This window comes from Manacus candei, unplaced genomic scaffold (genome assembly GCF_025592945.1).
Source record: "Manacus candei isolate 608988 ecotype Guabito, Panama unplaced genomic scaffold, ASM2559294v1 h1tg000018l, whole genome shotgun sequence".
Classification (NCBI taxonomy): domain Eukaryota; kingdom Metazoa; phylum Chordata; class Aves; order Passeriformes; family Pipridae; genus Manacus; species Manacus candei.
Window position 1 is genome coordinate 5,557,100 of NW_026138066.1, and position 25,477 is coordinate 5,582,576.

Genomic DNA, 25,477 nt, shown 5'->3' on the forward strand with positions numbered 1-25,477 from the left:
AGAGAGGATGAGCGCTGCAGAGGAGGGATGGGGGCAGGATGGCAGGGGCAGGGCATGAGGTGCAGCACAGGCTCACAGCGGCTGGGGGCTGGTTCCCTAGTACCTTCAGCATCAGCAGGGCTTGCACTACAGCCACCCATTGGCTGCAAAGAGGCCAAGTACTGAAATTCCTTCAAAAAATTCACCGTGTGTTTGCCTCCCTGTGGGAACGCCCAGTGGTGGCTGCATAGGAGAACAAGATGCCATCAGGCCAGGAACAGATGCCGTTGGCCTTTTAAACTACATCTGAACAATGAAATGCATGTTCCCCGGTAAGAGAGCCACTGGGAAGAGGGGAGAGCTGATCTGGCAGAGGTAGCAGCTGTGCAGAGACCAGGTAGAGCCGGGTGGGGGGTGCCAATGAGATCACCAGTTTAACAAAACGAAAACCAAAACTGAGAGAAGCAGCATTGCTCATGAGGCTGTTTGGTGTGATGCACTCCCCAGCCCACCCATGTTGGAGAAGGCAGGTTCAGTGTAGAGTGTGCTGCGGAGTGGAGGGATTCCTGGGCTCCTCAGGCACAGCATGTCCCCCACACCCTACATCCCCACAGGCAGCAGCACCCCAACCAGCCCAGGGGATGGCCCCACTGCTTTTCCTTTAGTCTGTGCTTTAGCTGTGGGGAAGGCATACCCCACTCCAGCTGCACTGGGGCAACCCACCAGCACTGCCACCCAATCTCCACTGAACAAAAGGGAAAGGCAACAAAACAAAACCCACGGCACAAACGGAAAGGGGACCGCCAGGCACTGGCCAAAGGCTGCCGAGAGAGAGTGAGCCACTCTGTGTCCCAGTGGTGTCGCCCCCACTGCAAGGCGCAAGCCCCCGCACGCTACAGCTCCGACTGCGAGCGGGAGATGCGCGGGCCCTTGCGGATCTCCTTCCGCTTCTCCTCCTTCTTCCTCCTCTTCTCCTCGTCCCTCAGCGCCTTCTGAAAGGTGTCAGCGCTGGGGAAAAACTGTGGATTGACAGCAAGGGGTCAGGATGGGGGAGCCCCAAAGCCTCCCAGAGGCACAACCCCCTGCCAAAGCCAACGCACAAGCCTCATGGTGCCAGGGGGCTTGAGGACGGATGTGGCATGAGGCAAATAGGATCTCGACCATGGGGCAGGTGGCCACAAGAGAGAGGAGATGGTACCAGGTGCCTAAAGTCAACTGCACCCCAGCCAGTGAATTCAGTGTGTTTCAGCCATGCTTCCTCAGTGGGGTTTTGGCTATTCCCAACGAGATGCCTGTTCCATTCCCCAGCCAGCTGCCTGGAGCTGCGATGGGGAAAGCCCACAAGGTGAGCTGGCAGCATTGCTGTCTTACCTCTGAGTGGTCCGTTTTAAAGGGATTGCGGTAATCGGGCGATTTCTCGCTGATTCCCAGCTCCTGAGCCATCTGCAGAGCAAAGCGGAGACCACATCGGGCACTGGTGCCTCCCACTCACACTCTCCCCTTACTGTGACCAGGATCCCCTCCTCCCCACCAGCCCCATCTATGTTCTATGCTCTTCTCCCATCACTCAGCCCAAGGACAGCCCTCAGACATGGAGTACACTCCTCCTGCCCTCCTTTTACCCCAAAAACCTCACCCCCCCAGCCTAAGCAGCAGAGTAGGGACACGGCAGGGGGGACCAGGAGCCATACCAGCCGCAGGACCTGGGAGTGGGGTCCCTGCTCGAACACACCCGTCAGGTTGCAGAAGCCGATGCCCCAGCGGATGAGGCTGTTCCAGTTGGAGTTGTGGTCGAAATAGTGGTGCACAATCTTGGGGAAGCGCAGGACAACATCCCCGAAGAAAGCAGTATTCTCCACTACGTGGGAGTATGCTGTGGGGACAGCCACCAACCCCATCGTCACACATGCCCCATCCCACTGGCATTTATGTCCCCACCAGGAGGTGGGGAGGCTGAGTTAAAATGGGTAGGTTCCCCAGTACGAGCTAGTCAGAGGCAACAATAAGGTCCCTGACAGACAGGGTCAAGCCCAGGTCTGGTCTGGATACACAGGGGTTTTGTACCTACCCTGATGCCAGTCCCAGAAGGAATGTCTGTGATGCACCAGAGCACTCAAAAAAGGACGGGGGGGTAAAGACTGGAGAGGACCTACCATCTTTTATCTTCTCATCCTGAGGGAAAGGCCCGTCGGGAGGCACATCAGCAGCAATGAGCACAGCACGAGAGTCTTCCAGCACCTGCCAGAACCCTCAGTTACTGCCCTGTTTCGCCAGCTCTTCCCTGTACCCTCGAGGTGCTGCCCCAGCTGCCCCACTTTGAAGCCCCATAGCATCCTCCCTTCAGGTCCTAAAGCTCACCTGCCACACAATTCTTCTCTTTGACCCCATGGAGGCCCCCCAGCCCTCCCCACTTTGGCCCACCCTTCCCAGCCCCACCAAGCGCGGCCTGTGCTGTGGCTCACTTTGAAGAGTCCCTTGAGCATGATGTCAATGATTTTGTACTGCTGGTTGACGTCATTGAGCTCAATCAGATTCTTCAGCGCGTTCATCTGGTCCTTGCGCTTAACCTCAAACAGCTTCTTATCTGCAACAGTGTCAAGGGCACTGCTGGCACTCTGCCACCTCTGGCTCCCTTGCCCCTCTGCACCATCCCAGTCCCCTCAGTTCTCCACGGCGTGCCTGAGGGCTGGGGGGCAGCATCTGAGCCAGGATGAAACAAAGATTTCCAGTGAGCCCCCTTGCCCAGACACCCCAGCAGGACCCTTAACAATGCTGAGAGCAAGTGGGGTGCTTTCTGCTTGCCAGTCCATGCTCTGGCTGAGGGGCTGGAGGAGGAACATGAACTCCCACTTTCCCCATATGTATCTCCACATAATATCTTTTCTTACTTTGCCTGTTCACCAGGGGATGCTGCTGCATGCTAAGAAGGGCTTGCATTAGCCCACCTTCTCATGGGCAATAAATGCCTGTGGCACAGAGAAGTCCAAGTGCCACAAGCCCAAAAGTCATCTCCCACCACTCCAGTTGGTGACCCCAAAGCACTGAGACCCCAGGCGTGCTCTGCCACCCAGCTGGCCATGCCACTTCCAAGTGCAGACTGGGAAACATGCTCAGTGCCCGGCATGATGGAGCAGAAAGAAAAAGCAGAACACCAGGCACCACCACCATTTCTGCTCCTGCACCAAGCCAGGCACTTGGCTAGCAAACCCAGGAGCTTGGCTAAAACCCTTCTACAGAAGAGCAAAGCAGCAATTTCCCAGTGCTTCTGGATTCTCTCTTTTCCACTTCCCCGTGCCTTTTCTGTGGTCTCTGACCCTTTCCCTGCACATGAGCTCCCTCCAGCCTCAGTAGGCATGAGCGTGTATTTGAGTCACAAGGAGCAGGCTGCAGAGGATACAGATTTCCAAGCCAGAGTCCACCCTCTGTTTTTCCAGGTCTGCGAAGCTGCCTCGAGATAGCAGCAGCGCCAGCAGAAAAGGGTAGATGAAGAAAAAATCCATGTTGGCCACTGCAACCTGGAAAAAAACAGACCAACAAAACCAACAACCAGTGAGGAGACTTACGAAAAGGAAAAGTCACACAAACCACTTGAGACCAACAGCACATTGCACTTGGCATCAGGGTCCTTGCCTGCCTCTCCCTTGTCCTCATGAGGGTTTGAGGGAGACAGTCGCCAGAGCAGAGCCACGGGGTGATGCTGCAGCCAGCCTGCTCTCCTCTGTGAGGTCTCTCTCCTCCTCCTCTCTACCTGCCTCCATTGTTGGCTGGGCCCCCAGGGATCTGACTCAGCATTGACCCAGAAGAAAAATTAAGTCCTACCTATTATCCCAAAAATAACAGCTAGCTTTTTGCTGGGTTTGTGAGTTAGAGCCACCCAGCAACTGAAAAAGCAGGGCTGGATGGTGAGGATTGCCAAGGGGCTGAGCGACACGCTCAGCCATCTCCCTTCACCCCTTGGAGTGCTGTTACCTGGACCCTTTCCCTCACTATCAGCCAGGTGCCAGTTGCAGGCCCCACGCCGAAAAGCAACAGTTAGGTGACCTGGTGGTACCTTCCCCCTTGCCCCAAACAAGTCTCTCCCCAGGCGGTGGTGTCTGAGGCTCTGCAGAGATGCTGTTGGGCAGAGCTGCTCCTGACTACAAGGGTCCCTCATCCACAGCCAACATGCAGAGGAGAGGCTGGGGGAGATGGTCCTTGAGAATGAGGCTCAGCCTCCAGGCAGCAGAACTCGAGGTGGCGGCCCATCCGCAGGGACAAGGTTTCCACTGAGTCAAGCAGCGGCCACTGGCAATCACAGAGGCAGCAGCTCCTTCAGAGGCATTGCCCATGCCGCCCCCTGTTCCTGACGTAAAGGCAGATGTGTAAAGCCACCAGAGCTGCCCTCATCCTCTGACACACTGACCTCCTGAGCCCACGCTCGCCTGCCTGGGCAAACTTCTCTCTGCAATGCCCTAATAGTGGAACAGAAACAAATCGCTTCTTGTTTTTTTCTTATTGTTTTTCTTTATCAAAACGAATACAATTTGTTCAACCCTGGGTCCATGAGAGAGGCAAAGCAGGCAGCACCAGCAGCTCTCCCAGCCTTGCAAAGATCAGCAGCAGCTACCACCATACACCTCCTGCTGAGGCTGAGCCAAGCACCTTCACAACCCCAATGGGGGAAGGAGAACAGCGTAGGGCAAACATGAGAAACCCTCTGAATTATTTTGCTGTTGTGCTTTGTAAAAGGCAGCCCTGGAAGGGAACAGATCAGAGTAAATACAACCAACTTTACCGAGGAAGACACAGCTGGCCATGGTGTGGGCTCAACAACACAGCCCATGTTTCAGACACAGTGCAGAGCCAGAACGGCAGCACAAGTCCCCCACACCAGGTCTGAGTCTGTCCCCTCTGCCTACTGTGGTGCTAGGATTAAGCCATATTCCAGCAATCCTGAATCCACAAAGCACACTGACAAGCCAAGGCTGTAAGGAAAAATTCTTCAGCCCAGGCAAACAGATACTCTGCTGAACCCACCAGCCTGGTTGGCTCCCAGAAGACTGCTTCACCCTGCCAAAAAACATGACCCAAGGACCCAAGGCCTGGCTCAGCAAGGTAGTGTGGGTCTCTCCTCTGTAGAGCCCCCCACAGCAGCTTACTCCCTCCCAGGCTCTCAGGGAGGAGGAAGTGCAGCAACTCAAAAGCACTAAGTGCGACTGCCCTGGGACATGGGCTACTGTTTGCCCCTTGGATCGGACATGCGACCGTAAGGACCAGGCTAGTTATTTGCCATGGTCATGGAGAATTGGAAAGAGATGTTGGAGGCAGCCAGTGGCCTCCAGACCAGGCTGGAAGGCAAACAGCAGAAATGCTGCCCACAACAGCTCTGCCACGCTGCCGGTGGCAGTCCCAGCATGCCTGGTAAGGGCAGGGGCTACCACATCCTCTGCTTCCAACATGGGAGCTGGGTGGCCGCAGGATATTAAATGGTCGCTCCAAGGGGGAAGAAGTTCAGCTGCAAGAAACTCTGTTCAAGGCAGCAGCAGAGCAAAGTGAAGCTCTCGGCCAAAGCAGTTGCCAAACAGCTGGTTGCTGCAGTAGAAGGTCCACCAGCCTGCCTGGGTGCTTCCAAGTCTCAGAACAGTGATGGGCTTTTCCAGAGATATGATCTACAGATGCTGCAGTATATATGGTCAGTGTTTTCGATGAAAATGTTTTCAATTACTTTACAAATCCTCCTGCACCAGCCCTAACGACTGTGCCACGGGACAAGGTTGGAAGCAGAGGACTGGAGAACCATGCCATACCAGAAGCCCATCACCTTTTGGTCTGACCCCTTTCCTGCTGGCACTCATTCTCACATCGAAGCTAATTACTGCCATTGTCCATCAGGGCTGAAACACCCCAGCAAAAATGAAGCAGGACCCAGGTTGTTTCCCTCTCCCACAGGGAATGTGAGGCTGCTGATGCCATGTGGGACCATCTCAAATTTATTTCCCTTCACTGCCCTGCCCATTTCATCACATTTTAACAGCAGAGGACATTCCCTCCTCTCCAGGCCAGACTGTGTAAGTGCAGAGATGCCAAAGCTCCTTGCAGATGTTCCTCCACACTTTCCCCACGAACTCTCTGTCTTCACACCTGCTGAGGGATGAGATGGAAACACCACAGAGCTGCTCCTCCCTACTCCTTGCTGAACTGATTCCTGCCAAAGACAGCTCTGCCTCATGCTCCCAGAGCAGTCCAGGGAGCCAAGGCCTGGCCTGATGCTACAGATGGGAAGGAGTTTCCACCAATATTCCCTCACAGCCCTGGCCAGCTGTCTGTTTCAGCAGAAAGCCCACCAGTCTGTCTTGCTGTCTCCCATCCTCTTAATTTAGATGTGTTTTTCCAAAGACATGACAACAGATGCCGTGTTATAGATGGTTAGTACTTTCCATTAAAATGTTTTTAATTACTTTATAAATTTTCCTGCAAGAGCCCTGTCTGAACCAAGCATCCCTGAGATTTATTCACTTAATGAGCTTGCAAGGCAGAGCCACGCTGCCATGCTTTGGTTCTCAAGAGGGACTTTTGCAGTACCTCCCATCTCTCCTCTGCAGGGCACTGAATTGCAGGGGGGAAAGCATCATCAGCCTGCCCGTGCCAGGAGCACACTGTGGCAAAACAAGAAATGAAAACTCCCCGCCCCATGAATCCATTCCCGAGCCGCTTCTCCAACAACCATATGAGGATTAATCTCTTGTCACAACTGAACGAAAAGCTTTGGAAGTGAAACACTGCTGCTCAGACTTCTGCTCGGACAGTTCCCCACGGGGCTTACAGGACCAGCTGCTTCAGTTGAAACACCGGCCATTTACACCTGCTTGTCTCCAAAGTCCCCCAGCCGCCAAGCCCAGAGCTCACTCACCACACAGTTTGTCATCCCCGGCAGAAGCCAGCGAGGTGCTGTGATTTCCATCAGGAACGGGTCCATCCCAGCCCACCCCTTGCCTCCCGTCCTGCCGGAGGGGGTCAACAGCACCCCGAGGGTCTCGGGCGGCCGCGGGCACAGGGAGATGGAGATTCTCCCGCAAGCATCGCTGAAACTAACTGCAGTCACACAGGGACAGTGGAGTGGAAACGGGATTAGCCGACAGTACCCCGGCCGCGCTGCGGGTAACCCAGCCGGAGCCGTGTCAAGTGGACGCAGCAGGCGGCACATGAGGGATGCGAACCCTCGGGGCAGGACGGCAGCTCCCCGGGCTGCGGAGGTCCGCTCCCCCCGCCGCTCCAGCGCGGGGCCAGGGCGGCGATGGCAGGCAGAGCCCGTCGGGCACAGCCCTTTAACCCAGGGTCCAGCGAAGTGCCTCGGGGCCGCACTGCCCGCGCCGCTCCACGGCCACCCCGGCCGCCCAGGAGGGCCCTTCCCTGGGACCGCTCCCGGCCACCCCCGCCCCGCCGTGTCCCCGGAGCGGTGCCTGGGCTGCTCTCGCCCTTCCCTCCTGCCCTGCCGCGGCCGGGCAGTGCCCTCCGGCCCCGCTGTGACTCCCGGGACGGGGAAGGCTCCCCGCCGCCCCCGCAGGCTGTCCCTCACCTGCGGGCCGGGAGCCGGGTGCCGGGTGCCGAGGCCGGCGCTCACGCCCGCCGCGCTGCCATGCCGCTGCCGCCGCCGCCGCCGCTTCCCCGCTCCGCCCCGCCGTGTCACTTCCTGAGTCCCCGCCCCGCCCCGGCACCGGCCCCACACCGGCGGGGCTGCCCGGGTTTGGACCTCCGGCGCTGCGAGGTTTCCCCCCGTCGGGGCCGCTCTCGTTGTGGGAGGGTTTCTCCCGGCTCCGCGAGGGAAGGAACTCCGTTAATTAGAGCCTCGACGGGAACGGGACACTTAAAGGGTGTGGAGGCAACAGGACAGTGGGGGCTGGAGCTGTAGTCGAAGGAGTCACTCGTGAGCTGGAAGAAGTCTACTCAGCACCATGGCACACGAGGCATATCCTGCTTCCCCGGGGTCCTCGCTGAGCCCCCGCCGCCCCTGCCAGCCCAGAGCTAAGGGGCCATCTCGGAGAGCCATGAGCCAAGGCGGGTGAGCAGAGCACCTCTTCCATGGCATCCCTCTACGCCATCGTTTCCCCCGGCAGGTCTGTAGTTTGATAGCTGAAGGGCATCAACCAAGCCTCACCCTGCACAGAAAAGGAAACTGAGCCGTTTCAGCAACAGAACTTTATAAATGAGTTTCAGCAAACCTTTTTCTCAAAATGAGCAACGAATTATTTCCTTTGTCCATCTTCTCTCTCTACTACTCACTGGGAATAAATGGCAGGATGGGGTCTTTGCTCCATTCTTGCCTTTTTCCTCTGCTCTGCACACTGCATCTTCTCATTTCAGTTGCCAATGTGTGAGAGGGACACTGCCACACTTCCCAGACATCTGTCATTGGCATCATGAGTGGAAACCAAAGGAAAGGCATGGCTGAACTCCAGCATGCTATGGGAATTCCCACATTTGACATACCACTGACAGGAGGTTTTCATTACTAAACCAAGCCTCCCCAAGCCATGGAGCCCCACTCCCAACATATGCGAAAAACATCAGTGTAGGTAAACCTGAAGAAAAATTCTTTCTCAACAAAACTGATGTCAAAGCTTGAGTTTGACCAGAGGATTTTGTCTTCCCTGTTCATGACTATCTGGATGGTTTCCACCAGGACAACTTGCCCTCTCGGTGTCCCACAACAGAGAAGTAGTATCACATTGGGGGTAAGCACAAAGACAAGCTACTCCTCACGGAACAAATACCTCACCCACTGCACATCCTGCATATGGCTGATGATGGTGTTCCACAGTGAAGGAAGACCCCCTACCAACAGGAAATCAGTGCCCTGGCCACTTCCATCATGCTATATGTCTGAGGCAAGGCAATGCAGCACGATGAAAACAGGAAGGCAAAGAAAAGTTTGGGAAATAACCAAATATTGCACCAGGCCCCTTCTTTCTCCACAAGGAATCTGGGAGTGGCCCCGACTCCATCCCCAGAGAAAAGGAGGATTCAGTTCTCAGCAGGCAACTCTAAGGCCAAGTAGAATAAAATTTGCTAACTCCCCTCACTGGTTCCCAAATGCTCCCTGCACTTTGAAAGTGCCTGAGTCATCTTTGGGTTTTCACTACTTCATGGGCATACCAGCAGTAGCCAGCATGCAGACAGAGGTTAACTCATTGCTCATACTCCAGGAAAATCAATACAGAGATCATTACTGCTTTGAAGTCAGACTCCCCAACCTGCTCCCCTTTCATCAGACCACCTCTGCCTTACAGATGAATGCAAGCCCCGCACAGAGACCCATCATTCATCCCAAATGTCTCTGTATTTCCCAAACATCTTCTCAGATTAGGAGATGATGAAGTCTTTCATCCCAAAGTTAGTCAAGTGTAGCAACCACTCAGTTTTTCAATTTTGTTTGCCTTCAGCTGGAACAAGAGAAGGAACAGCAGCTTAAGTATCCCTTCCAACCTTTGTTACACCTACCACTCACATCACCTATCAAAGGCATTTGCCCAGCAAAGGATACACAATGTCCTGATGTTTTATACACGTGGTCCTCTGTCCCAGGAGACGATCCAGCAAGGTCTGAATGGTCCCTGACTGCACTGGCTCCACCTGGTAATGACTGCTCTGAATCTGAGCAGTCAGAAGAAAGAATGACCAACTGTTCCAGAAAACTGTTGGGTTTGTTCCTTCATACTCCCTCCCTCATCTCCACACAGAGCAATGAAATCTTCAGACTTTGATCTGGGGGGTAATCAAGGGGCCGCCCAATCTGATGACATAGTTTAGGCAGTGGCTGGCATCACTCCCTTTCTGATTCCACTGTACACCCCTCGGGGCAGGATTCCTCTTCATCTTACTATAGCCTCCTCAAAAGGAAGTTTATGGCTCCCCATCAAAGGCTAAAGCAAACACCCAGGGATTCTCTTCCAATTTTCCTTGGCAGTCACTGCTTTCTTACCTGACAAAGGAAGTGGTGAAGAGCACAAGATGTGGCCTCAGGCAGTTCTGCTAAGTTGGCTTCTGCTGCCTCCTGAAGAATCTGGCTAATTTCTTTTTGAGAAATAATATTGCTGCTCTGATATCTCACAAACTTGAACAAAGGAAAAAATAGAGGCATTAAATAGTGAAAGACCCGCAGACTGCAACAGTGACTCATCGCCTGCAAAGACCTCTTCTATGTGATGGGATGCTGCAACACCCTAACCACAGGCCTGATTTTTATACCACCTCTAATAGAACCAGTGCAAGTATCTGTGTTTACAGTGCTCTGATTTATAGCCATATTTATTTTGGTTTGGGTCGGGAAGTAACTAAAATAAATCAGGTAACCTTTTAAAACTGAAATAAAGCAGCAAATACTCACAGACCCATCTTGTATTTGGAGGGGGAAGGTTCGCATTAATAGCCCCCTCCTCTCATCCACTGCCAAGAGGGCTTTATCTGCAGTATTTCTGCTGGGTAGGACCACATTCCCCCTCTAGCCCACAGGCCCCACATACAGCAAGGTAGTATATTGTGCTAACTCCCTGCCCTGAAAAGTCATGTCTGTAAGGCTGAAGATGGGGAGACAAGCTGTGATGCCAAGCAGTCAGCTTGCTCCCTGACTGGTAACAGCAGTTGTATGTTCTCTGCAGGTTTCCTCTCTCCCCCCAGGGGTCCTAGATGTTATAAATAAATGCTACAAACACCAGAAGAACAGGAAGTACTCACTAACAGCAGTCAGTTTCTGCAGGGTGTGGAAGGGAAGTTCACTCGAAAGTATCATTATTAATATAGGTCACTAATATAGTGCCAGACAAAGCCACAGCAGTATGTGAGATTGGGTGTGTGTAGCAGGTTAAGTTCCAATAACTGATCCACATGCATTGTACCAACATACTGGGAAAAATGGAGAACAGCTTGCCCTTCTCCTGCTCACCAAAGTCATCAGCCTCAGAACTTCTGGCTGCAGAAAGGACTTCTGGCCCCCATTGAGTAGTGTGAAGAGCAGGAATCGGTGCCATGGCTGTGAAGCAACATGTAGAGCTGGGACAGAAGGAGAAGCCAATGAAAGACAGCTGTAAAACTGCCCAAGTGACAGGCTGAACCCAGCTAAGGACAATCTTCAATACTGACCCCAAGTTTTCTCTTCTAGACCCCATGCTGTGAAACACTAAGGGGATAGTTTGCTGTGTTCTTACTTGCCTTTTAATCTGTCACTCTTAGGGCAAGTTTAGTCAAAAGGACAAAAGCTTAATAGCTTTTCAAAGCAGAAAATATATTTTGTCCATCTTTGTGCTGGTACAAGAAGAGAAACCTTCTCCTGGAGTGCATGTCATAAAATAGCAAGGGAATATCTTTATTTTGGGGTTTCAAAAATAATAACCTCTGGTTTTAATATGAGAACAACTCTCCTGACCTCAGTTTTTATTTAGCTGCAGAATACCCTTTGGGGAATGAAGAAAGCCCTACAACAGAAGCTGCACAAACTGAGCTTGGATCTGCATCAGACAGCATACTGTGGGGACCAGCCAGGCTGATGGCAGCAATGCAGTCAGTTTACTAAGGAACATACATGATAAACATGTATGAGGTAAGGCTCATAAGTCTGTGGTGGCATGAAGCCTCTCATTAAATGCTAAAATTAAAATTTTATTACCTTGTATTTACTGCAGGTTAGAAGTATGGGATAAACAACTACAACAGGTCAGCTGATATAACTTGTTATACCATGGCAACTCACGAGAGTGTTAGAAAGGCCTCTTTTCCACTGGCAGTCACATAACCTCCCTATTGCCACTACAAGAATCTTTTCTATAGGAAAACAACACTAAAAATAATGTAAAATATTTTTGGAGGTATTTTTTAGAAATAAGAAAGTACCAGCACTGAGCCTGCTCTGCACTTCTGGAAAAATCTCTGGACTGAGAGAGGGTTTTAAAAAGCCTCAGATGAATCAACTCCTAGAGGCAGAGTCCAGGAAACACTCTTTCCAGTGTTCTTGCATTTTTCAGCCAAACCCAGCTATGACCCTCATTCGGCTTGGAATAAGGAGACTCCTCTTATTGCTGTTGTGAACTTCAGCACCACAGCAGCCAAAGTGACAGGTTCAGCTGTTGCTGAAGCAGCACTCCATTAGCTTAATCCCAAATCAGCAGAACCTCCCCATAACATGCCACTTTTTTTTTTTTTTAACCCAGCCTTTTGATAGCCTCCTGTCAGCTACTGGCTGTCATTCATCTGCAGTATTACATCTTCATCCAACCGCTTCATCTCTCCCACCAGTGTCCCTTTTGTCTGGTGTCCATTCACTCCATCCCCTTCTCTCTTAATGTTTAAATGACTGAAGTGAGCAGAGAACTTTCTAGTTTAAGAACAGAGCCAGCACCTGGACTTTGTGGCTTGAGGCTGACAACAAGAAGGGTCTATCCTTCCCCCTCAACTGTACAGTGGTGTCATATTATGTTATATTGCAAGCATGGTATTTATCAGGTCTGACATGGACTCTGGAAACCAAGGTTAGCACTCACCCCTGGAAATCTAGAATTTCTGTCTTCCATTCCCTAAGGCTGCCTAGTACCCTGTTCTCCCTTCCCTCGGGGCCAAACTGTGACCAACATTATCCTTGTAAGACACATCACGTTCAGATCCTCCCCCACTATATTTATGGTCTAAAGGTTTGATACAATTGGCCTGGAAGTAAAAGCCTATTCCTATACTCCTTCCATTCCCAAACCTTTTACTCTTATGGGGGTGGAGAATGCCTTTTTACCTTCTGGAAAGCATCTCAGTGTCCAAAGCCAAAGTGAGGGCCCATGCTTCCAGGGGAGGCAGGCACTGTGATTTCACCCCACAAAGCACATGATTAACTTTAGGCATACAAATAATTTTTCATATTTGGCATAAACTCATTAAGCATCTGTTCCAGAGTGCTACTGGATAGAGATCAAAGAGCTCAAAATCACTGCAGGAGGGAAACCAGAAGAAAAAAGAGCAGGAAGACTTTACCAACATCTTGGTTCTTCACATACAGGTATTCCACTAAGGTTTCCAGGCAGGCAACCACAGCCTGAGAGAGAAGCAAGTCTTTCTGGAATACCAAAAAAAGAAAAAAAGAAGGAAAGAAAAAAAAAACCAAACCCAGTCAACAGCAATTGCAAGAGGAAAATTCATAAAGGGCAGGATCTGAAGATTATTCAGCACAGGAAACTAACACCTTTCATCTCCTTCACGGGATGCAACGTGCTCCAAATTATCTGTCACATCAAGGAGCCAGACAAAGGCATGACTACTTATTCTGAGACTAAAAAAATATTAAGTAACAGCCTCCAAAAAGTAAAGATAGGAGCCCAACATCGCTTAAGAGAGCTAAATGTAAACTGATGTATTACCCCAGGAGCACAGCATCACTTGAGCAAGTTAAATGTACGCTGATGCATTTACTACCCACAAAAGCACCTTGCTTTTGGTGGGTAGTGGAGAGACTGGGATTTGTTACACTTTTCCCATGTCTGTCCCTATGGACCTCTGCATCCCTGCAGAGCTGGAGATGGGAAAACAGAGACCATCATTAGTACACAGAATTTCAGCTACCCAGTTCAGCAGCAGGGAGCACCGCATAGCTTGATTTACCTTCTTTCTCACTGCACTACACTGCAGCAAGAGCATTTTCCCTCCTCCTCATCACATGTCTGTAAGGGGTGGAAAATGCAGGCAGAAGGAAAAAAAAACAGGCAGCCCCTTTGATTCTGCAATAGGGTGGTTTCTGCTCCGGTTAATGTTCCTGCTTGAAGCCCAACACTTGTGTTGTTCCAAAAGTCATATTTTATATACCTGCAACTGGACTTGCACCAAAAGGTTCTGCAGACTGACAACAAGTGAGAAGACCTGCTGTGTGGCAAGGGGGTGCAAGGCAGCATCCTGCAATGATGATGGCTGTGGTTGAGTAGCACCTTGGGCCGTGTTTTGGCCAGCGATCACCAGCAGAGAGGAGGAGAAGTTCTGGCGCAGAGCAGCTCTCAGGAACTGCATGATGCTCACTAGACAGGGAGACGCTTATTAGTGTGTGTCAGTGTTTTCCTCTGCCCTGCCCTGTGTGTTGGTGCCTGTGCAATAGCATGGAAGAGGCTGAGGAGAGAAAATTTGAGCTTAAGAGCCCACCAGAGTTGTTTGGCAGCTGCTAACAGCTGCAAACAGGAATGGCAACATGAGTTCCCATGTTCATCTCCTCCCTTGAGACACTATCACAGTTCCAGATGTCACTACCAACCTCCAAGGAAGATTTGTCCAAACACAGCAGAACTCCAGGCAGTTCCCTTTTGCTCTTTCTTACCACCAGTTACACACTTATGGATCAGTTATGCCAAATGGACCAAAGATTCCAGATTCCCTCCAGCATCTCCACCACCATCCCATTCCATAGTCACCAGTTCTCCCTTGTTGCTTGTAGCATGGTACTAGTGGCTGCTTCCAGCCAAATCCCTGTAACAGATGCAAAATACCTAAGAGCAGGACTGGCTTCTTATTCCTGAAGATGACTGCATTGAGGACTTCTGTTAGGTCTAGAGAGAGTGTTTGGTGAACCTAGAGGAGAATTAAATAGAAGAGAAAAAAGGGTGCTGGTTTGGACCAGATAAAAATCTCCCTTACATATTTCCAGTCATTAGATGCTACCCCATGATGACCATTGAAAAACAAGGGAACAGCAACAGGATTTCAGGAGACTGACCCAGAAGGGAGAGTTACATCATCAGGCCCTCAAGTTTCACTCACCACCAGTTGCCAGTCCTGCACAGCTTCCAAACTGCAGTGTAACTTACTTGTCTGTCTCACTCTCATTACTCCCTGCAGGCCTTCTGGCATGTGGCTGTCAGACTGCTGAGCACATGAAGTATCAGCCAGTCAGCAAGACTGACAAGCCAGGCAGACAAAAGTCATCAGTGGCAAGAAGCTGTCCCTGCCTGCTGGAGCTGGGAAGCCTGCAGAGAGCCCAGGGATAGGAACTATGGCATGGGTGAAGGGAGGAGAGCAGGTTAGGGACATGGGAACTAGGGGAAACAGGAAAGGTCAGCTTGAGAGGACAGTCTGCAACATGCTGTTTCCCTCACAGAGCAGCCATTGAGCAGCAGTGCCATGAAGCCTCAGAGAGAGCCCCAGAAGGGTTCAAACTCTTCAGTAAGGCTGAGAGTTGGTATGGGAAGGCAGGCATAAGGGCTGCTGGGTTCACTCCTTCAATAGGAGAGCTAGGAGTAGCTGCTGCAATGTAGGGGCAGTGGTTACTCATCTGAGAACTGACAGGCCAAAGCCTTTGACAGCCTGCCATCCATGAGCCATGTTTATCCTCAGGCTTCTGCTAAAGCCAGTAGCAAGAGAGGCTTGGGTAGTTACTTCAAAAGGAAATATTTTCCCTTGTGTTGGCATTCGAAAGTGCTTCCCTCAAAGTTGTAATTCTATTATTAGCTGACAGCTCCAGCTTAGCTCTCTTGTCGGACTGCAAAGCATCAGATACAATGACAGCTGCCCACATTCATAAGAGCTTGCTAATATTGAACACTTACTTACCAATAGTAGGTTTGGATTGTGACTGTTTCACTATTGATCATTTTAGTATCAAAAAAGCAGTTTACAACATGGGACATGTGTCTTCCACCCCCAGTCTTTCCTTGAGAAAGGCCTTAAAGTACATTTTGCTCTGTCCCAAAGAAGAAAGTGATTTGGATCAGGAGGGCTGGGTATGCACTTTCACCCCCAGGATTTGTGCCCTTCTCTAACTCTTACATGATTCCTGTCTCAGCCTTCGGCAACATGCTAGCTTCCAGTCCTGCTGGAGAATAACTTGCAGCAGGAAATAACTTGTGGACAATAACAAAAGAGGAATCAAGGCAATCAGATTCCAGGCCAAAGCAAATGACTTTCCTGTGCTAATGAAGATATAATATATATATATATATATTATATACGCACACACACACATATTTATTTTTAAGGTTTAGCCATGTGCTGACTCTGAACACTAGAGTGGTACTAACCTCAGTATTGTAGCGATGCTGATAAAGCAAAAGGGATGCAACCAACAGCCATCCAGAGCACAGCAAGGCATCTTCAGATGACAGGTAAGCAGATCCAGAGGGCGGGGACCGCAACCAGGTGCATTCCAAAACCTTCTTCAGGAGTTCTAGCAAGGACACATTGGAGAGCAGCACAGCCACTGCTGCATAGGAGAAACATAATAAGAGAAGGTGATGGCATAGGTTAAACCAGCTTGACAAGCAGAAGAGAAGTGCAGAGCACACCCATGCTGCAGTGAGGCAGCCCCAGCTGCCACAGCTCATCAGAGTAAGGCTGTCCAGCTATGCTGGTATTCATCTCCCACAGCACCAGCAACTGCTTGGCCAGCTAATAAAATGATCAGCCTTCAGCTAACACAGCAGGAAGGCCAGTTAGAGCTGTTCTCTATTTTTGTCTAATTTTTTGAACTATGACAATACCAGAATATTTCAAACTAGGCACCAATGCCCCACTGCTGTGTTCTTTGAACAAGAAAAATACAGTGCTTCTGTCTTTCAGCAGCCAATTCTTGAATCATCAGAAGGCAGCAAAACCAAACTAAAACCCTCAACCTAAAAAAATGCATCCCAAATACAAAATGGTCTTTGTTAATTATAATGTTGCATCTGGATGGAGAAACATCCACCTTACCTGCTGAGACAGTTAGAATACAGTCTCTGATGGCCAAGTTACAACCTCACTGAGATTAATTTAGCAGTCAATACAATCTTGCCTCACCTCTCTGTTGACTACAAGGTGTTGTCTGATGAAGGTTCCAGTACAGAAAATTCAAGGATGGCTGCAGGAGGCCAGTGTCCCTTGGCCTGCATTTCCCACAGAGATTACTGACTGGAAACAAAAGAACAGGAATAACAAGGACACCAGCTTAACAGAGCACCTTCGAGCAAGAAGAAGTCAGATACTGGGGGGAGAATTCAGATGAGAAGTGAAAATAAAACAGAGCATGGTACAGACAAAGCAACGGACGACTGCCCTACAGTGTTTGCTTTAGATTGGACCATGCAGTGGAAGATGATAACAGAGAGTGGGGGAATAGAAAAAGGTATATTAAAGGGCATAAATCACATTAGGCAGGAATGAATCCAAGAGCAATGGACTTCAAGTTATCTGTTTCCAGTGTGAGCTTGATCCTAGTACTAGAACAAGCATAAACAGCCATGTGACTGTCTCTCATGGTGACCAGACTGGGGAATGGCATGGAGAACTGTGCTCCTCCACTCTCTCTAACTCTGCTTACGCTAGGAGTAAAGTGTCATGTTTGTTGTAAACACCAAACACTTAGGAACTTAGGAACAATGTTTAGTAAAAGTTAGGGAGAGAAATCCAGGACTACAGGTCTCAGCAAAACTGTCATAGGAGATCTTTTGAAGGGCATACAGTCTGAGTAAGCAATTCTCAAAAAACACACATCAACACACCTCTTCCATCTATGAGCTGGCTTCATATAGGCCTCATTAGAGGATAGCATCTTGCACACTCACCCCTGAAGTCAACATATCCTGGGGAGCCAAGGAGGGAATAAATGGGGTGGTTGGGGTAGGGAGAGAGTTGTGCTGCAAAATACAGAGCAGAAAGCAAGAGCAAAAGGAGCTTGTGACTACTGGCAGCATCTGAGCTCTGCTCTGAAATCACAGCAGCTAAAAATGGTTCTTCCACACCCCTCAGTTCCCCTGGCTAATGAACGTCTGAGAAACACTGCTTCCTTACAAGGCCAATGCAGGCAGCCTCAAGATATGAAACATTTAAAATCGAAGGGGATAGTCCTTCAAAGTCTGCTGGAGAGATCAGTTTGTCAGAGCAGGGAAGAGATAAAAGGATGGATCAGCTGAATTTCCTTCTAGTATCTTTTTTTCATAGGCTGCATGAACCTCCAATAGCCAAGTAAGAAATCACCAAGTAAGGATCACCAGACAAGGCAGCAGGTCACACTATGGTTAACAAATACAGCCTTCTGTGTCTTTGGGGTGGACTGGGCAAGCTCTGCAGTTGGTAGGGAACTATATACTCTGCATTCACACTTCAAGGAAAGCCTAGTTTCACTAAGCTGCTGTTTCCTGATAGCCGATTAACAGGACATGACTGTGACCTGAACCCCACAAGACTGTTATAGCAAGTGTGGACAGGGAAGGATGATTCAGGAAGCACATCAGCTATACTGTCATGAGCCAAATCAACAACAGTCACTGCCCCTGAAATCATGTCATGGTCAGGGGAATACTTTGGCCACCTTGTGAGATTTCAGACAACAAATGTATTGTAAAAGTAAGAAGTGAACCTGGGTTTTGTTGACTGAACTAGTAACCAGGGGTCTTTACAATGCCCTGGCTATGAAAGTAACTCAAAGCAGCCATAACCATAATGCAAGGTACATCTCACAAAGGACAAAGAGCCAGCTCCTAATCATCTTAAGGCAAGGAGAAGATGGGTGCATATACTCACCCTGGTGAAGTAGCTTGAAGTCTGTGCTGTCCAGCTCCCTCATGCCCTTGCTCCGCAGTTGCACCAGGAAAAGGAGGCTCAGCAAAACAGGCAGGTTACTGTTAGCTAAGAAGGGCACAGACAGCTTAGGTTTTCAGTTAACTCTGAACTATTGTGCCTTAAAATGGGCCAGGAATCGTTAATTTTCTGGCTCAGGACTGAGGATGGGTTAGGGGAGGAAGTATTGCCCTTTTACACACACACACACACACACACAGAGCCCCAACTTCATTCTCATCTCTATGGTCCCCTCTGGATCAGGCCCCCTTTCTACCACTGTGGGTTGGCCTGAGTTACACCTGGATCCTGCCAACGTCATTCTAGGAACAACTAGAAAAGAAGGGGTAAAAGGACGCTAGGATCATATACACCCGTTGTGAACCATGTAGGGAACATGGTCATCACACTTTCAAACTGATACCACTAATATGCTAGAAGTCATTAGCCCCTGTCTATCTGACCACCACTGGCAGCCCATGCTTTGACAGCAGCCCAGCTGTGCAGCATTTGTTCTCCTTCATCTTATGAGACCAGAAAAATGCTGTCCATCCCATCCCACAGGGCAGAGCAGAGACAATAATAAGTGAGAGCTCCACAGGTCTGTATGTGAGAACGGGGCTGCTTAGACCACCAACTCCCCAGGGCAACTCCCTCCCTATTATTCACTCTTTCTCAGTGCTGTAAAGAGATAAAGATTTTATACTGTATGCAGCCATACCTACAGCAAACAACTATCATCTCCAGAAAACACTTTTACAAAAGCTTGGGAGTTTTCAGTTTTGAGGAGGAAACATTTATGGGTGTCTTTAATGTTCACATATTCTTGATGGAGTCCCACTGTTGGACCACTTTCTTGTCTAAGGGCAGGCTACTGTTTGAATAGGGATGCAGATCCCCTGGACTTAACTACCTCAGACCTCACAGAGAGCTGCCTGTGTGCTGCGAGACAAGGAAGTCTGTCTCCAGAGTACATCTGGTGTTTGACTTCCTGGATGGACCTGCCAGGAACTCAGTTAACAAGCTTAAAATGCAGTATGAAGAGAAGCTGGGGATATTAGTGGCAGCAAAAGGGCTCAAAGCCTGCAAAAGCTTCTCTAGCCCAGTGTCCTATCTCCATCGCCAGTAGTTTGGAGAATTAGGTCTGACTCCCACAATAGTAAATGGACAATCTCCCTCCCCGCAGCCCCTGGCATCCCTAGATCAGCAACAGAGGGACACCACAAGTCCAAATGTGCACAATTTCAAACACAATCAGATCTAGCAGATGCCAACATTGCTTTCTTTATCCGTAATCTTGTAGCCTTAAGCTTTCAACCCCTCCCTCTTCTCCAGTTTACTGACTTGGCCTGAGGTAAAGCAAAAACACTTCCCCTCTTATTGTCTCCATCCCAAATGCTGCACAGCAAAACACCTGAAACAGAGCAGGGCAGTTAAAAGTGTCGGCAGCCCCCTCAGGAACAAAAGAAAAGCTGTGCTGGGTCCCTAACTTAAGGGGTCAAGGACATCCTAGCACTGCTCCCTCCCTCAGTTCAAGCTCACAGGCTGCTTTGCACAGCACCTTTCATAGTGGGATAACAATTCCAACGCCACAGCCAGGGCTAGTAAGAAAACAGGGATTTCCCCCAGTCGCAGCCTTGCTCTCGTTGAGAGGTTTAACAGAATTATGAGATTTGGTGATACCACAGTCCCCGTTTGGGGATCAACATCATGAATGAGTCAAACAACCCCTGCTCCTGGTCTTTCTGTCCTGAGAACTGTGTACACTCAGGCACAACAAGCTGTTTTGCACAGTGAAGAGGCAAAAAAGAGAATGTCTTTCAGTCACCAGCTGAGCCCCTATTCAAGCCGGAAGATTTACCAGCACAGCTCTCCATTTGAACACTGATGGCAGTATATAAGAACCCTGCCTTGGTTTAACAATCACAGTTTGAAGCCAGAACAACATAAATTAGAAAAAAAGACTCTCACTTCAAAACTAATCTCTGAAAGAGGAAAGTAAATCAGTACAGTTCTGTTTGTAAATTTCCTCATGCAGATAAGTACTGAAGCTACATCAGCACTTCAAAACCACTTTATCCCAGACTGTGTCCCTTCAGCCACCTACTCTGCTAGTTGATCTTACAGCAAGACCAAGTCACAGAGGTGGGGTCACCTTGTAGGGTGGCTGAGCTGCTCTCTACCAACAGCTGCTGCAGAATCTGTAGGAATCGGCTCCGGAGGAGGTCACAGACAAGGACATCCTCATTTCTTTCCAGGAAGGTTCTTAGAGTCATCAACATCTTCCAAGCCACTTTCACAGAGCTTGAGCAGACCAGGTCCTGCGAGGAAATACACACATTACCTTTCTACCCTGATTAGGCAAAAGTCACTGCTATTTAATACCATTATGCTAATCCCATGCCTTGGGAAACAGCCTAATAAAGCACCATTCAGATTAAGTATGTCCTGATTAAATAGAAAACTGAATATGAGAAGGACTTATGTCTGTTAGGTACCTCTGAGTAATATCCCATTTAAAGAATGTATTTAGCTATGTAATTATAGGGGTAATATGCATTTAAGGTGAAGGTTTTAGACAGTGAGATCCTAAACAAGAGAACAGAGCCTCTAGCACTTCTGCTCATCTAGTTGTTTTGAAAAATCAGGTTGCATATTAAAGATGCTTATTTAAAATCAAGTTTACGAGTCAGTCCATAGTTACTAACTTTCAGAAGGCTGTCAGCTTTGTATGTGCAGTAGTAACATAACAGCTAACTGCATGAAACCTACATAAACCAGGCAAGCAATCACTCAATCACAGGAAAGGGAAGAGTCACGTACACAGCACTTATCCCACAAGCCTGCTTTTTGACTACAGAGCTCTGTCTGCAGTTTCTGAACCGAATCTCAGAGCCAGTAGCCTTAATTTGGGCATACTCTTGATGTTAAGGTATTTAACATTAAATTCACTTGCATAGCATGTACAGAGGCAGTTCCATAAATATCAGGCAGAAAATGCCTGGTAGCGCTGACATAATATGACCCTCTCAACACGTACTATGTCAGCACCACCTTTCCTCTCTTCCTGCAGTAGTCCTGGCTACTGCACTGCAAATGGTACAGCTGAAGAGGTAAACAGGAAACTGGTCTCAGCAACTGAGCCTGCAGCCTGACTGGACAGTCTGCTGCCTTTTCCAGCTGCCTTCCCCTATCACACAGTAGTAATGCAGTAGACTGGGATGACACAGTCAAAATGGCTGTGGGACTCCATACACAAGGAAAGCAGTTAAAGTAAGAACAGGCTGCCTGTGACAGAAAAATCTCTCTAGTTCTGAGCCTAAATCCTGCCTGTATCAGAGACCTTTAGGGGTAAAGGGCAGGGAGCTGACTGCACAATCGGCTCTGCTGACATAGATCTGCTTCATCTGACATTCAGGAATCCAATGTCTCTATTCTCTGAGAGAGTACCTCAGACCTGGAGCACAGAGAAGACAAGTGGGACAGTGTGTCATCACAATCATATTCACCCCCAGATAAACACACTGAGCACAGAATGGCATGAACCAAGGGCCACAGCCTTCCTGGTCCTGGTAAATGCACCATTGTGTTAACATCTTCCTTCCTACTCAGGAGCTCAAGGTCTCAGATGATGTCACTAACCATCAATTACATCTAATCCAGACAATTATTAAAAGTAGATAAGCAAATAAATCATCCTTGGAATGATATACATTTTTGTTTCACGGTACCATGCAGAGGCCTTTTCACTTCACTTGTGCATTCTGAGGCTTAAGTTATTCACCTTGTAAGTTTTCCTTACATCTGACAGTATATTTATCCCAGTATATTGCTCTGTATTATTAGTCCATCTAAATTCAGATTGAATATGAGCTTCCACAACTGAAAGGTGAGTTGTCAAAGCCTGTGATTTATTACAATTCGCTTTAAAGACTGGGATAGAGCCAAATGAATGTATTTCTGCAAAAGCACATGGCAAGACAGAAAGGGAAAGCAGGAATGTTGTACCATTAAGGGAAGGAGACACTGTTTATGTTTTGCTTATTGACAGACCTGTGATGTATACATATGCTTCAGTTTATGGAGTGATCAGCTCCAGAACTACTGCCAAATATAACAGTGTGGGCAAGTCTCATGGGACACTTCTTAATTTGTACTGATATGAAAACTCACTGATCACTTTTACTAATGCTCTGCAACTGAATCAAATGCCTGGATGTTGCTACCTACTCTGCAATATCACTCTGTGAAAGAACTGCCCTACAGGAGAGCCCTCCTGTCAGCCATTTCAGTAACTCCAGATATTAAAATTTACTTCATAGCCTCTTAGATCAGAACAAATACATGCCAGTCTGTAATGCCCAATGGATGCCCACTCAGAATCAAACCTTGCTTCCTCTCGCTTCTTCACCATTTGTTGATATGGGTTTGTCTTCTCAATGATATTTAGTTTTAATTTCTCTAACAGACTGGAGAAGAAACATCACAACTCTTAGCTTTTGCCCTTACAGGTAAATCTCATGTTCTTGTGTGGAAAAGAATGTTTTCCACATGTTCATATGTGACTGGCTGAACAGTTGTGGGACAAGTGGCCACTGATGGGGAGGGGTGACAGGGCAGGTGAGAGTGGTGGCAGTGAGAGACAGCCTCTAAGCAGCCATCAGGACATGGATTCTGTTACGATTACATACATTAACAGAGCTCATTACACCAGCTAAAGGCAAACACTAGTCTGTTACTTTAAGGCCCCTTTCTCTCCTGCATTGATTAATTTTCCCTGTCTCAAGATTTTTATTTTTTAAGAGTAACAAAACATGTCATTTTTGCAGTCCTGAAAACTCAAGAGTACTACAAAAATCTCTGACAAGACTCTCCGGTAAAAACAAAACAAAATTAAACCCCCAAACAAGCAGAAAGGTGTGCTTTCAAGACCTTCTCTCTGCACACTGCTTTTTCAAAGTTCTTGTTCCTCATACCCTTCTCATCTATCAATAACAAAGCATTGCTCCCAAATTAGCAAAACAGCTTCTTGAAAGGCTGGCACAGAAGAATCTGGAGCACCCAGCTGTGTATCTGGATAGAGAATGGAACAGGGTTTATCATGGCATACCTCAGCAGGACCCTTCAGATCCCTCCCAGCCAACTCTTAGAAGATCCCTTCCTATCACAGTGGATGGATGACATAGAACAAGATAACACACGTGCAGTCCCATTTTCCTTATCAGGCTTCCTTGGCAAGCAGAAGTCAATGTATACACACATGGCCCCTTCTATCAACATCTTTGGCTTCATAACATCACTGAGGGCTTTAAGAATCAAAACCCCCATAAAACACGGCCAGGATAGCAGCCTATCCTTGTGAAAGTCACATACCAGTAAAATAAGCAAAATGCTGGAATTGCTCTTCAGAATGGGAAGTAATGGGCTAGCACTGTTCAGCTGATCAGATGTGTCAAAATCAGGTTCTTCAGCCTCAGTTTGCTTGCAGTCTCCCCAGGAAAACCAGAGTTGGAGGACTTGGTGTCCAAATCTCCCCATAAGTTCAGGGTAGTGCAGGAAGAATTTCAGCAGGAGAGGACAATGGACATAGACCAAGCTCAGATCCGGAAGATTATCCAGGATCCTTCTTATGGTACACAATGACCTCTGGTAAGTGTGTGAGAGGGAAAGGAGGAGAGGGAGAGAGAACAAAATAATCACTAGATACTGAATATCAAACAGTTGAAATGATGAGAATTTACTGCGAGAAACAGTCACACGGCCTTTTAAGTAGACAATCAAATATATCAGTTAAACATCATTTTGTGAAGCCCATTTGCATCACAAAGGCTAAGAAACTTGTAGGCTTTATACAGAGCTCAAAGCTGTGCAGCAGCAAAGAGTCATATGGGAACACTAGAAAGCCTGCTGCAGAGGCTGGAGATGTGTTCAGGAGATCGAAGCTATGAAATTTATTATATTCTGTCTGTGAATTCACAGCCTATCCAACGCATTTACACTTCCCACACATACGCAAGTTTATTCCATCAAATCTATATTCCCCTGTGGGTTTTCATGGTTAACTTTCCAGAGTGCAGATGCACTGCACGCTCTTCACTCATTCACCACTCATCACCTATTGCAAAATACTTTCTGCAAGAGGGTTGATGGGAGTGGGGAGAAACCTTAGTTTCAAAAAACGGTTCCAAGAGGTAGGAATGAAATCTTCTTTTACCAAGTCCAGGGCTTTGCCTTTATCCTGACAGACAGCAAGAAGGTAAAGTGCAGCTCTGAGTATGTGTGGAGGAGGACAGTCTCCACGGTCCTGTGCTGAGAGGAGGAAATTTCTTATGGCTAGAAATAATTCTGCATCTGGAACAAACCTGCATTCAAGGAGATTGGAGTGGAAACAACAACATCAGATATGCTTTGCCCACCAATACACGGTATGTAATGGCCACAAAACCACTTGCCTTGTATACTCTTGGCTCACCTGTCCCCAAGGGTGTAGGCAAAGTATAAGAGTAGTATGAAGCAGTGTTGGTGGCTGCAAAGAGATTGATCCAAAGAGAAAGGCTCAGGAGTTTCAGACAGGAGGAGAAGGCTTTCAGCAATGGTGTAGTTTAACTGAGGCAGACCCTTCTGCAGGAGCGCAGACATCTCTTGCTCTAGAAATCAAACCAGTATGAGCAGGCAGGCAGTGATGAGGAATGTCTATGACAAAGAAGAGTGGAACAACCTACTACTCCACAGTCTGCATACAGTAAGCACACCTCTATGATTTGGCATCGATAGTGGCGTGAGACCTGATTTAATGGAGGAAATGGAAAATTTAAGGATGAAAAGACACTTCTGTTTGAGGGTCCCAGTTCTTTGCTGATGCTGCCTGTATGGTGACCAACCACTGCCAGTGGGAAAAGTTGCTTTTGTGATGTGGAAACTTTCATCTCATTCATTTTGGACTTAACTATTGTGGAAAGTTGCAGTGTAGACAGGA

At 48.5% G+C, this 25,477-nt stretch overlaps 1 protein-coding gene across 5 annotated transcripts in view; it reads right to left on the minus strand.

Moving 5' to 3' along the window:
- Positions 1 to 436: 436 nt before the first annotated feature.
- Positions 437 to 25,477, minus strand: part of LOC127469932 (coiled-coil domain-containing protein 134-like) — a 45,120-nt gene continuing 20,079 nt past the window's right edge. For 2 of the 5 annotated variants that reach the window (XM_051784837.1, XM_051784836.1), the window contains exons 18-31: positions 24,974 to 25,148; positions 24,716 to 24,863; positions 23,875 to 24,147; positions 20,657 to 20,822; positions 18,466 to 18,570; positions 16,744 to 16,854; positions 15,987 to 16,168; positions 14,460 to 14,541; positions 13,792 to 13,997; positions 12,967 to 13,048; positions 10,898 to 11,004; positions 9,938 to 10,069; positions 9,500 to 9,609; positions 8,140 to 8,361 (exon numbers count right to left, since the gene is read on the minus strand). In XM_051784837.1, coding sequence (XP_051640797.1) covers positions 8,316 to 8,361; positions 9,500 to 9,609; positions 9,938 to 10,069; positions 10,898 to 11,004; positions 12,967 to 13,048; positions 13,792 to 13,997; positions 14,460 to 14,541; positions 15,987 to 16,168; positions 16,744 to 16,854; positions 18,466 to 18,570; positions 20,657 to 20,822; positions 23,875 to 24,147; positions 24,716 to 24,863; positions 24,974 to 25,148 — 1,925 coding nt within the window. In that variant the 3' untranslated portion in view covers positions 8,140 to 8,315. Of the gene's footprint in view, positions 999 to 1,350; positions 1,423 to 1,670; positions 1,853 to 2,132; positions 2,218 to 2,441; positions 2,564 to 3,376; positions 3,495 to 6,868; positions 7,216 to 7,534; positions 7,636 to 8,139; positions 8,362 to 9,499; positions 9,610 to 9,937; positions 10,070 to 10,897; positions 11,005 to 12,966; positions 13,049 to 13,791; positions 13,998 to 14,459; positions 14,542 to 15,986; positions 16,169 to 16,743; positions 16,855 to 18,465; positions 18,571 to 20,656; positions 20,823 to 23,874; positions 24,148 to 24,715; positions 24,864 to 24,973; positions 25,149 to 25,477 lie in introns of those variants that run through there. The other 3 variants (XM_051784841.1, XM_051784839.1, XM_051784838.1) reach the window with 3 other exon arrangements.